At 49.7% G+C, this 13,080-nt stretch overlaps 1 protein-coding gene across 6 annotated transcripts in view; it reads left to right on the top strand.

The window, feature by feature from the left end:
- PAQR5 (progestin and adipoQ receptor family member 5) overlaps positions 1–13,080 on the top strand; it is a 67,797-nt gene that overhangs the window by 20,834 nt on the left and 33,883 nt on the right. For 2 of the 6 annotated variants that reach the window (XM_045449269.1, XM_045449276.1), the window contains exon 2: positions 10,813–10,957. The exons of 2 other annotated variants lie outside the window; for them this stretch is intronic. In XM_045449269.1, coding sequence (XP_045305225.1) covers positions 10,907–10,957 — 51 coding nt within the window. In that variant the 5' untranslated portion in view covers positions 10,813–10,906. Of the gene's footprint in view, positions 1–10,812; positions 10,958–11,916; positions 12,017–13,080 lie in introns of those variants that run through there. 2 more of the 6 variants (XM_045449272.1, XM_045449274.1) reach the window with 2 other exon arrangements.

Raw genomic sequence — 13,080 nt, 5'->3', positions numbered from 1 at the left:
CAAGTGGCAGAGGTTAGGTGATCGCAAAGAGGCACACGGTAAACGATGGAGTCAGGATTTGGAATTGTCCTGAAGCCACCGCTCAGGACCATACCAGCCTCTCCCCGGCCGCCATCCCTGAGACTCCCAGTCCCGACTCCCCACCACCTGGTGCGTTCATTCCCACGGCATTCAGATGGCGCGCGCTGAGACTTCCTCTGGGCTCTTCTGCGGGCTCCGTCCTGGGCGCTTCCTTCCTGGTACTCCCCACCACCTCCATGCTGAACTGTGGACAGCTCCCCGCATGTGCACTCCGCCTGGGCCCCTGCTGCACCCTCAGTGTATTTGCTTAATTGTTTTAATATTTATTTTATTTATTTTATTTTTTTTTGAGAGAGAGAGAGAGAGAGAGACAGAGTGCAAGAGGGGGAGGGGCAGAGAGAGAGGGAGACAAAGAATCCGAAGCAGGCTCCAGGCTCTGAGTGGTCAGCCCAGAGCCCGAGGCGGGGCTCAAACTCCCAAACCGAAGTGGGACCGAGCCACCCAGGCGCCCCTGCACCCGCGGTGTAGAGCGGTCTCTGTCCTCCGTGGCGGTGGCACTCCTGTTCATTCTTCGAGACTTGGCTCAGACCTCGTGTCTTCAGGAAGTCTTTCCTGACTCCCTGGTGTGGCGCCCCTCCTCCGTGCTCCCCAGAAGCATCTGCTGTGTTTGTGTCACTTGTCAGTGCTGATCTCCTGCACTGAGAATGTGAGCTAAGGGATGGGAGGGTTCCCCCCCCTTCCCCCCCCCCCCGTTTCCTACAGTAGCCTCGGACACATAGTGGGTGTTCAGTAATGGGTGCTGAATGAATGAGTCAAGGACCAAGCGTCTTCCTGTCCACTCTCCATTTCTGCCCCCTGCCCTGGGCAGCTGTCCCCAGGGAGAACACAGGGATGATTTTAACCCGGCGTCTTGGATGAACACGCTGTCTACCAGCAGCTGCTCTGGGCTGCCCCACCTCTCACCTGGCTGGTTCCCCCACATTGCCCCGCAGCACTGGCCCCCAGCCTTTGCCCTCCTCCAGACCGGCTCGCCCCTTTTCTTTCACAGTTCTTGCCTTGCCCTGCCAGAGACACCGAGGTACTGGGAGAATCTTCTGGATCACGGCTCCTGCCCTCCCAACTGTGTCAGCTTTGCTTTATCAGTGCCTGACTTTTTCTCTCCCTTGGGTCTTCTGTCTGCTCTTCTCCCTCGAGGGGACCTTTGAAGGTCACTTCTCTCTGCCTCCTAAATCTATCTGTAGCCTTGATTTCTCCTCCAGGACATGGTCACATACTTTTAAAACTACAGGGGCGCCTGGGTGGCTCAGTCGGTTAGGCATCTGACTTCAGCTCAGGTCATGGTCTTGCGGTTGGTGAGTTTGAGGCCCACGTCATACTCTGTGCTGACAGCTCAGAGCCTGGAGCCTGCCTAGGATTCTGTGTCTCCCTCCCTCTCTCTCTGCCCCTCCCCTGCTCTCCCTCTCTCCCTCTCAAAAACAAATAAACATTAAAAAAAACTTAAACATTTTTAAACCGCAAATCTGTGCAAGTCAGACTCAACTTGACTGAAATCTGTCCTGGTCTTTCTCCCCTTCTTCATGGGTGTCACTATTTCCCAGCCCTTAGGAGATGCGCTTTGAGACCCGGGCTCGCTGTGATCAGACACCTGACCTTGATCCCCAGAACCCAAACTGCACATCTCTGGCCAGGCCTGGCAGGGGTGAGCCGGCTGCTGTGAGCCTGACAGTGCTTACCTCCATTTACCCAGAGGAAAGGAACAGCCAGTTGTAGCCATGGGTGAACTTGACCTTCAGATTTGCCAAGAGGAACTGGAGTCCAGGTTTCTATATGACATCCCTTGATTTTTTTTTTTTTAAATTTTTTTTTTCAACGTTTATTTATTTTTGGGACAGAGAGAGACAGAGCATGAATGGGGGAGGGGCAGAGAGAGAGGGAGACACAGAATCGGAAACAGGCTCCAGGCTCTGAGCCATCAGCCCAGAGCCCGACGCGGGGCTCGAACTCACGGACCGCGAGATCGTGACCTGGCTGAAGTCGGACGCTTAACCGACTGCGCCACCCAGGCGCCCCGACATCCCTTGATTTTTTAAATGTTGGCCTATGTTTGTTTTTCTTGATAGACCCGATTCTTTTTTACAGCAGTGTTAGGTTTTTGGAAAAATTATGTAGGATGTAGAAAGCGTTCCCGATGCCCCCTTCCGTCCTACCCCTTTCCCCTATTATGAATAGCTTGCGTTGGTGTGGTACATTTGTTACAACTGATGACCCAACACTGATACGTCATTAACTAATGCCCGTAGTTACATCAGGGTTCACTCTGGTACATTCTTTGTGCTTCGGCGAGGACATACGAGGATATAATGTTGATGTATCCACCATGGCAGGATCATGGCAGTTTTTTTTTTTTTTTTTTTCCATGCTTCTTGTTTTTGAAACACTTTGGAAGCCCAGACCCTCTACTTTCCACACTTTCCTCCCGCGACACGCCTCCTGTTCATTTTCTCCTCCCCACCCTGCAGGCAGCTCTTACCTCTCTGAGCTCTGGAGCTGCCTATCCCTGCATAGGGACAGTGTGCTGTCACACTTCTCTCCTATCAGACGATGAAGTCCTTGAGGCACTCAGAGAAGTCTGAAAGCCTAGAAGTCTGCATCCTCAAGGACAGGCCTGGAGTGCTTTGGAATTGGCTGCTTGGATGTGTGCTGGGTCCGGGGCTTTCAGGGAACAGGCTTTGGGTGCAGTTGATAACGGGGAGAGCAAGCATATGGCAAGTGACAGAGACCTGGGCAAATCTCAAGTTTCAGTGGCTGCAGGGAGGGGAGAGGAGGTGTCTCAGCAAGGAGGAGAGTTGAGGGCAAACTGTCTGGATGCTCGAATCCTTAGTAGGAGCGAGCGGAAGTCTCCGGAGGGAAGGGAAGGAGGCTTGGAGCCATCGCGAATGCGATTAGTGGCCTTATGAAAGCGGCCTGAGATGGCTTCCTTGCCCCTCCCCCCATGTGAGGACACAGCAAGAACTCTGCACCCAGAAGAGGGCCTTCACCATGACCCCGAAATGCTGGCACCCTGATCTTGGACTTCCGGCCTCCAGAACTGTGGGCGATAAATGTTTGTGGTTTATAAACCCTCTACTGTGTGGGATTTTGTTAGAGCAGCCTGAATGGGCTAAGCCAAAGTGTGTATATTTGTGATTTATATTTTTCTGGAAGATTTGGAGAAAATAAAATGTTATATTAATACAAACATAGTAAAGTGATTCTCACGTTTTCTTTTATCTATTTAAAAAAGGTTTTTTTTTTTAAATGTTTGTTTATTTTTGAGAGAGAGGGAGACAGAGCATGGGCAGGGGAGGGGCAGAGACAGAGGGAGACACAGAATCCGAAACAGGCTCCAGGCTCTGAGCTGTCAGCACAGAGCCCAACGCGGGGCTCGAACCCACGAAATGTGAGATCGTGACCTGAGCTGAAGGCGGACACCCAACCAACTGAGCCACCCAGGAGCCCCCACACATGTTTTTTTATAGATACTTTTTTTCTTGAGGTAAAATATGCACGACATAAAATTTACCATTTTAACCATTTTTAAGCGTAAAGTTCAGTAACATTATTTATATTCACGATGTTGTGCACGCATCATCACTATCCATTTCCAGAACGTTCTCAACATCCCAAACAGAAACTCTGTACCCATTAAACAACAACTGCCCATTTACTTCTCTCTCCAGCTCCTGGCAACCTCGATTTTATCTTCTGCCTCTATAAATTTGCCTATTCTAGGTACCGTGTCTAAGTGGAATCATATGGTATTTGCCCTTTTTTAATCTAGCTTATTCACTTAGCATAGTGTTTGCAGGGTTCCTCCACGTGGTAGCATGTGCCAGAATTTTATTCCTTTTCAAGGCTGAGTAATAATCCTGTTGCACGCATGTCCCACACTGGGTTCATTCATTTGCTGACGGACGCTCGGGTTCCTTCCACCTTTCGGGTATTGTGAATCCTGCTGTTTGGAACGGGGTGGGGGTACAGCTATCTGTTTGGTCCCTGCTTTTAACTCCTTTGGGTATATACCCAACAGTGGGATTTCTGGATCATCTAGTAATTCTCTGGTTAATTTTCTGAGGAGCCGCCATATTGTTTTCCATAGTGGTTGCCCCGTCTTACATTCCCCGCCAGCAATGTGCCCAGGTTCCAGTTTCTCTACATCCTTGTCAACACTCGTTGTTTTTGATCATGGTCACGCTAGTGGTATGAAATGGTATCGTACTGTAGTTTTGATTTACATTTCCCTAAGGACTAGTGATGCCGAACTTTTCATGTGCTTATTGGCCGTGTGTGTGTGTGTGTGTGTGTGTGTGTGTGTATTTTTTTTTTTTTTTTTGAGAAATGTCTATTCAAGTCCTTTGCCCATTTTTGACTTGGGTTATTTTTGTTGTTACTGACTTGTAGGAGTTCTTTATGTATTCTGGATATTAATCTCATCAGATATGTGGTTTATATATTTCCCCCCATTCTGTTTTTCACTCTGTTGAAAGTAGCCTTTGATGCACACTGAAAAAAGCTAATTTTCACATGCATTTTTAAAGGTAAAAATGCCTGTCCTGTCTCCAGTTTCCCCCACTGGCTTCTCATGAAACCTGAACTCCTTCTGTTAACGTTGCTTCTTTGGGTCAAGTGTGGGACCTCTTGTCCAAAATCCCATTGATGAAATTCATGCATCCAGTGGCAACTTGGATTAGAGACGTCTCAGGAGCTTCCTGATCTCATGTTTCTAGTTTTCTAAAGCAAGCATGGGAAAAATTCCCCACCAAACAGCCTTCTTTGTTTTTGCTACATATGCCCAACTATGAGTTTTTTGTTTTCCAGCATAATTTTTTTTTTTTTTTTCAGAAAAGAGGAAGTGGCCTAACAGTTGGGTCCATCCAGAGTTTTTCATATTCGGGGCCACTGCATTCCCTTAGTTTTGAACAATGGCCTGGCTATATGGGCTGTTTGGGAAAGACACTGTAACCTGAAACTCTCCCCATCCATGCTTGTTTGGGATCCTTCCAGAAGGCACCTGACACACACAATCAAAGAGACAGAGAAAGAGAGGCAGAAGAAAAACAATGTAATACAGATTGAGATTTATTCCCAGGTACATGGTCTCCCACTTGGAAGAACTGGTTTTTTTTTATAAAGGAGACTTTAATTTTTTAAGTCTATTTACTTATTTTTGAGGGAGACGGAGATGAGCAGGGTAGGGGCAGAGAGAGAGAGAGAATCCCCAGCAGGCTCCGCACTATCACTGCAGAGCCTGACGTGGGGCTCGAACTCATGAAACTGTGAGCTCATGACCTGAGCTGAAACTGAGAGTCTGACGCTTAACCGAGCGAGCCACCCAGGTGCCCCTTGTTATAAAGGAGACTTTAATGATGCTTTTAAAGAGCAGAGTAGGAAGATGGAGAGAGTAGCCACTGCAAACTTAGCCAATCCAATTGCTCATTTATAATTTCTGTATTTCATCAATTCCTACGTATTGTTGTAAATGTTTACTTTTGCAAGAGAGAGAGTGGGGGAGAGCGGGCTCCTCACTGACCGAAGAGAGCCCCATACGGGGCTTGAGCTCATGAATCCTGAGATCATGGCCTGATCTGAAATCCGTTGCTCAACCGATTGAGCCACCCAGGCGCCCCTTGTTTTCTTTACAAGCTCTGAAATCGGGAATCCTTTCCAATCAGTGACGTCATCCCCTGATTGTGATTGGCAGCATTTTTTTCCCCGTCTTACTAGTACCCAAAACAGTCGTGTGACTGCCAGCGGAGAGCGTCTGAGTGTGTTGAGATACGGTCTTGGGCTCTATCAGTATTTAGAAGTACCTGAGAGCCAGGGGATCCCCCCCCCAACCTCATGGCCAGGTGGCCTGGCTCAGTGAGAGTCTGTGGCTGAGTTCTGCCGCCATCCGCATATTTTTCAGCGGGTGCAAAGCAGTAGGATGGCCTGTTTCTGCAGGCAGGTGAAGTCCCAGCAATCTGCCCTTTTAGGAACGCTTCTGCGCACCTTTTCTGAACGTGTGAGCCAAGTTCGTGCAAATGTGTCTGGGGCCTGCGTCAGCCGGACTTCTTGCCGGTTTTTTGGCCCCCAAATCCTCCCTACTGGGCTCACCTGTCGCTGTCTTTGCTCGTGCAAGAGGGGGGGCACCTGGGCAGTGCCTCTCATCAGCTCCCAGGTCTCTATTCCATTCGTTTCTCCAATTAAACAGCACCCCTTAGCGCTAAGTCGCAAACCCTCTTAGGTGGATCGGAAAAAGCCCCAGTTGCACCAAAGGTGTGGCCTCTGAAGTGTGAGTGTTTCAAGATGCTAATTAATCGCCACCCCAGGGGTGTGGGTTAAAACTAACATTTCCATATCACACTGTCTGTGCGAAGCGTTTGAAAGCCAATCACAGGCAGCATAATACCAGCAAATGAATACTTCCGATTTAGGATACATTTTGTAGCAGCGGCATGAAACGCAGCTTCTCAGCGCACAGACTTCCAGTCACCCAGAGGGAAATGAGAAGGTTTTGCACGTCAGCTGTGTTAGTCATTCCAAAACGTGGCTGTAGTTACGAGGATACTGTCGTTGAAGATGCATATGAAGACTTTGAATGTGCGTACTTCCGTGAAATGTGAGTGGAAAAGCAATATTTTAAAATTATTACGTTGGGGGGTGCCTGGGTGGCTCAGTCGGTGGAGTGTCTGACTCATGACTTCGGCTCAGGTCGTGATCTCGAGGTTCCAGAGACGAGCCCCAAGTGGGGCTCTGTACTGATGGTGTGGAGCCTGCTTGGGATTCTCTCTCCCTCTCTCTCTGACCCTCCCCACCCCCCGTCTCTCTCAAACTAAATAAGCATTTAAAAAAAAAAATAATATAATTTCCAGTATTTCAAACAGCAGCTTGGTTCGTTGTCTCTTTCTTCAGAGACCTAAAACCAAGATTGAAGAAAACCAAAAGGCTTCGGATCGTTCTGAAATCGAGGCACAATGTCAAGTTTTGCCGATACGTCGACAGTATATTGGTGTTCTATGTGAGATTTCATTTACGTGAGGGTTCCACAGCTAAAAGATAGGTTTTAAAACAACTAAAAAAGGGGGGACGGGCTATAACACACTCTCAAAGATCTGCCGACTTTTCCTGAAACAGCCCTAAAAAAATGGTTGTTTTTTAAAAATATTTTTATGTTTTTATTTTATTTTTGAGAGAGAGAGACAGAGTGTGAGCGGGGGAGGGGCAGAGAGAGAGGGAGACACAGAATCCGAAGCGGGCTCCAGGCTCCGAGCTGTCAGCACAGAGCCCGACGCGGGGCTCGAACTCACAGACTGTGAGATCATGACCTGAGCTGAATGAAGTCGGACGTTTAACCGACTGAGCCACCCAGGTGCCCCTGGTTGTTTTTTGTTTGTTCTGTTTGTTTTAAAAAGGCAAATCATAACGAGATCACCATCAGATTTCAGGCTAGTCCGCTCAGGTCAAGAGCAAACAAAATGCGAGGTGAAATTTGAACCTGACCGCCTCATCTCTATCAGGCTAGCGCTCCGTCCATATTCCTGAAGGTCCTTCCCCCCTGGAAACTTTATGCTACATACTGTGCATCCTACACAGGCCTTGAGGACTCAGCCAGCAAACCTGTAACCTCCCAAATATGTCTACGTGTAAGATGGCTGAATATAAGTCGATGGACTGTTTTCCCTCTAAGAGGGTCCAAAAAGTGTGTAACTTCTGGGGATATCAATGAACTTCTGGGGATATCAATGAACTAGTACACAATCGGTCTCTAACATTAATCTATTAATGTGGTCAGGCGTATTAGAGTCCCTTCCAATATATTAATTTTTTTAATTTAAAAAAGTTTTTTAGAGCGAGTGTGAGTGGGGGAGAGGGGCAGAGGGAGACAGAGAATCGTAATCAGTCTCCATGCTGAGCACGGACACGAGGCTCCATCCAGGAACTGTGAGATCATGACCTGAGCCGAAGTCAAGAGTCTCAACTGACAGAGCCACCCAAGCGCCCCTACGTTCTGGTTTTTATGGTGTTGGTGAAATTGGGAGCTTGGCTTATGATGGAAAGTGGCTCCAGAGACCAGTGAGTTCATTTTCTGTTCAATTGCATCTGCAATAATTAACAACGGCCACAACATTTGAAGCATCAGCCATGCTTTAGGACTTCCCGTGACCATCCAGGGATGTTTCGCCATTTCGACAAACATAAAAGTTTACGTTTCAGGTGCAACATGGCAATGTTTTACCGGAAGAGTTCTTATTTCCTTGCCAGAAAAACATGACATGAGAAATCTCCTGCTTTTGAAAGAGCAAGGTCAAGTCTTACCTGAGAGATTGTCTCAACCTGATCAACAGACAGGAATGGCCATCGTCCAGCCTCTAGGTCATCAACATCATCATAAACACTCTGTATTTTCCATCGTCTCTCAGTAGCAAAGGGAAATTAAGTCCTAGGGCTTCGAATAACCTTGATTCAAATCCAAGTTCTACCAGCTACCAGCTGTGTGATCTTGGGAAAGCCCCATAGCTATTCTACCCTTCCATTTTCCTGCCTATAAAATAAAAAATGAGGGGCGCCTGGGTGGCTCAGTCGGTTAAACGTCCGACTTCGGCTCAGGTCACGATCTCACGGTTCGTGAGTTCGAGCTCCATGTCGGGCTCTGTGCTGACAGCTCAGAGCCTGGAGCCTGTTTCCGATTCTGTGTCTCCCTCTCTCTCTGCCCCTCCCCTGTTCATGCTCTGTCTCTCTCTGTCCCAAAAATAAATAAAAACGTTGAAGAAAAAAAAATTTTTTTTAAATAAAAAATAAATAAGTAAATAAAAAATTATTTTCTCAAAAAAGCATTTTCTTTATTATTCGGTAATGTAGAAACATTACGTAAGTTTTTACTGTGGTAAACTATGCACAACATGAAACTGACCGTTCTGTCCATTTTTAAGTGCATATTTCAGTGACATTACATTCAGAATGTTGTGCAACCATCACCACTACCCATTTCCAGAACTTTCTATCATCCCAAACGGAAACTCAGTACCCATTAAACAATACCCCATTCCTCCCCCCACACGGCCTCTAATCTACATTTTGTCTGTGTGAGTTGGCTCACTCTAGGTGCCTTGCGTGAGGGGAACTGTACAGTATCTGTCTTTTTGTGAGTGGCTTATTTACTTTGGTGTGATGTTTTCAAGTTTCACTCATATTGACACATGGAGCAGAATGGCATTTCTTTCTTTTTTAAAAAATTTTTTAACGTTTATTCTTTTTTTTAATTTTTTTTTAATATTTATTTTTGATAGAGAGAGAGAGAGAGACAGAGCATGAGTCGGGGAGGGGCAGAGACAGGAAGACACAGAATCCGAAGCAGGCTCCACGCTCTGAGCTGTCAGCACAGAGCCCGACGCGGGGCTCGAACCCACAGACTGCGAGATCATGACCTGAGCCGAAGTCAGACGCTCAACCGACTGAGCCACCCAGGTGCCCCTAATGTTTATTCTTGAGAGACAGAGCACGAGTGGGGGAGGGACAAAGAGAGGGAGACACAGAAACCAAAGCAGGCTCCAGGCTCTTAGCTGTCAGCACAGAGCCCGACGCGGGGCTCGAACCCACGGACTGTGAGATCATGACCCGAGCTGAAGGTGGGTGCTTAACAGACTGAGCCACCCAGGCGCCCCTTACATCAGTGTTTTTGAAAAAGAAGCAACTTTATGACGATGAAACATACATTGTATGTTGCACCATAGTCCCAGATAAGAACACATAGAACGTAAAGGACTACACAGTAGGGAGCAAAAGTATAAGCTACAGAAACCAAAATACACTTCCGTCCCGAGCGCGAGTGGCACTGCTGGGATGAATGGTGTAAAAGAAGCATTTGCTGAAGGCCCAGGACGACCTGGCAGTACCTGCTGAGTTGCCAACCACCCCGGGAGGGTCCTCCCCAGACACCTGGGCAGGTGGCTTTGCTTGCAGGCGGACGAGGTTGGTGCCACACGAGGGAGGTTTAGGAGAGGTCTCTGGACCTTCATTCAGGGGGAAGGACAGAATTCCTCTGGGGGAGCTTTAAGGAGGTGGCAGATTTCCACCCAGCGATAATGGGGGCAGGAGAGGCGTTAACTAAACTCCTAGCGCCGCCCTTTCTTGGCCAAGCCCAGCTTGGATGCTTCTGTTTCTTAGGCCTGGATTCCTCTTGCAGCTGTTAAGCAGCCTTCATCCTGCATTTGAACGGCCTTGTTACTGGGACTTGCTCTGTCTCCCACAAGTGCCTCCGATTAGCCTGTCTGGTTCTTTTATGTGTCATGGGGCAGCCACGCTCCCGGGAGCCTTCTGGAAGAGCTGCTTCTCTTTGGGTGACCCGGGGCCCGACTCCTGCCTTCCTCTGCCCACTGGGGGGACCCAGACTTGGGATCACGCTGTCCGTCCAAGGGCAGCACCCGACGCAGTGGAGAGTCAGCCTTTCCAGCTCTCCCCTTGCTGTGCAGCCTTGGGAAAGTCATCCCACCCCTCTGACCCTGATGTGCAACACAAGGGGACCGGGTGGCCTCCACGGCCCTTCCAGCTCTACAATGTTATGATTGCCCATATTATGATTTAATGACCTTCCTCCAGCGCTCTTGGGATAAATGACTCAGCGGTCTGATATTTTTGCGGCTGGTTTTAAGGAAGCCTGATGATTTTGCCATGACAGGCAAGTTTTTGTTCCGTGGTTCAAAGCCTGACGGTCTTGATCCAGCTGGAGTTAGGCGGGGGCTGACCGGATTTCTTCACGCTGGCCTCTTTCAGGGGACCATCCTGGGCACCGGCTGCTGGCCAGAGGCACCCCGGGCCATGTCAGAACTTTGAGCAGGTGACAGAGAGCAGTTGTCACAGCCTCAAGATGCTGAGCCTGAAGCTCCCCCGGCTGTTTCGCATCGACCAGGTGCCCCAGGTATGTGCTCTGGTTCCAGTGAGTTCCAGGCGGAGGCCAGGCATGGTGTCTGCACCGGAATGACTATTCTGTCTTCAGCCAGCCTGTTCTGTGTAGGCCTATTCTCTTTTTATTTTCATTAAAACATTTTTGTTTAGGTTGATCTATTTATCCTGAGGGTGAGAGCAAGCAGGGGCGGGGCGGAGAGAGAGGGAGGTGGAGAATCCCCAGTGCAGAGCCTGATGTGGGGCTCGATCTCGTGAACCGTTGAGATCAGGACCTGAGCTGAAATCGAGAGTCGGGGGTTCAACCGACTGCCCCCGCCCGTTCTCTTCGAGAAGGCCCTCCCCGACTCCCTCGGGGAACTAGAGCTTCCTGTTTCCCCACCTCCGTGGCACCTGGAAACAGAAGCGGTCCTGAAACTGTCTGGGTTGTAACCCCTCCCTGTGACATCTGTATTGTATTGGGAAGTCATTATTGAGATTACACTTTCTAGCTGAAGAGAAGAAGCCAGTGGCATCTGACCGGGTAGAAGGTGTCTTTGGGACCCTCCCTTGGGTGCTTGAGAGCAGGCCAGGGGCGGAGTCACCTCGCGGGTGGCCTTGCCGTCGTCCTTATCACTTGTGGGAGGCTCAGGCCAGGCCTGGCCGGGTGGGTGGGGGGTGGGGGGGGAATGAGGAGGGTTGTCAAGAGGGCCTTACCCCCTCCTGTCGTGGGCTCCCGGGGCCGGGAACTCACACGGGGCCACCCCGAAAAGCCTGGTACACGTCGATACGATAACCTGCATTTGTAATAGGCCTTAGGCGAGGCCACCGCTTGTGAGCCACGGCAAGCTGAGTGGAAAGGAGGTGTCCCTTCTGTCTGTGACATCCTCCAGATGAAACGTCCCACCCTGAGATAACACTTGTTCATCTTCGGTCAAAAAGGAAGGAAAGTTGACACTGAGCTCAGGGTGCGACCAGATGATGTTTTCTTTCCAGGGCAGGAGGGGCGCACCAGCTTGCCGTGGCTCAGCACCCGGCGTGGAAGCTTAGGAGCAGACCCACGGCCACACTTTGTCCCGAAAGCCCGTGAAACTAGGTGACTGCAGCAAGGTGGCACAGGGGTGGCACGATCGGACACGAGGCAGAGGACGGACAAATGAAAAATGAGGCTGGCCTCGCAGGACGCTGCCGATCAGGGCGCCCCCTCTGTGCTCCCAAGGCTGTGTCTCCTCCTCTGTGATTCACCACTCAGTTCTGCCCCCAGAGCACTCGTGGCTGTGGTTAGTGGGAGCACGGGGTGATTCTTTGATTCGTTCACTCTTGAAATGTTTATTGCCTGCCTGCTGCGTGCCAGGTGTTGCTCTGTGCGGGGGACTCAGAACAATCGGGTACGAATCCCGCCCCTGAGGACTTCAAAATATGCAGGAGTGCTTCTGTTGCAAAGTGGGTCGGGGTGTGTCCCAAAAGACCCGGAGGAGGGTTGGTCCCTTCCGTCGTGGGAGAGGAAAGGCTCAGGGAAGGCCGCATGAGGAGGGAGATCTTTAAGATGAGCTTGAGGGTAGGTAGGATGTGGCAGGCGGGGAAAGCATGCCAGGTGGAGGGACTGGTGTGGGCAGAGGCCTGGATACGGGAAACCACCGGGCAGGTGTGGGGACTCTGGCAGGAGGGATTATGGGTTCTGCTGAGATGTCCCCCTGGGCGTTTTGGTCAAGGTTGGGTTCAGAGTATGTGCCCAGGAAAGACATGAAGGAGAAGTGAAAGTCTCAGTGGGCGCTTTGGGGAGCGATGTGGGATTCGGAAGTATGGGGACCAGAAACCCCCCGAGGGCTAAAGATGAACGCGCCTTCTCTGTCCAGTTCTTCATAGACAGTGGAGGTGACAGTATCCTTTTTTTTTTTCAATGTTTTTGTTTATTTTTGAGACAGAGAGAGACAGAGCATGAGCAGGGGAGGGCAGAGAGAGAGAGGGAGACACAGAATCCAAAGCAGGCTCCAGGCTCCGAGCTGTCAGCACAGAGCCCGACGCGGGGCTCGAACTCACGGACCGTGAGATCGTGACCTGAGCCAAAGTCGGACGCCTAACCGACTGAGCCACCCAGGCGCCCCCCTTTTTTTTTTAATAACAGCTCTGTTGAAAAATAATTCACAGGCCTCTCAAGTC

Source organism: Leopardus geoffroyi, chromosome B3 (genome assembly GCF_018350155.1).
Source record: "Leopardus geoffroyi isolate Oge1 chromosome B3, O.geoffroyi_Oge1_pat1.0, whole genome shotgun sequence".
NCBI lineage: Eukaryota > Metazoa > Chordata > Mammalia > Carnivora > Felidae > Leopardus > Leopardus geoffroyi.
This window is presented reverse-complemented; position numbering and strand designations above follow the sequence as displayed.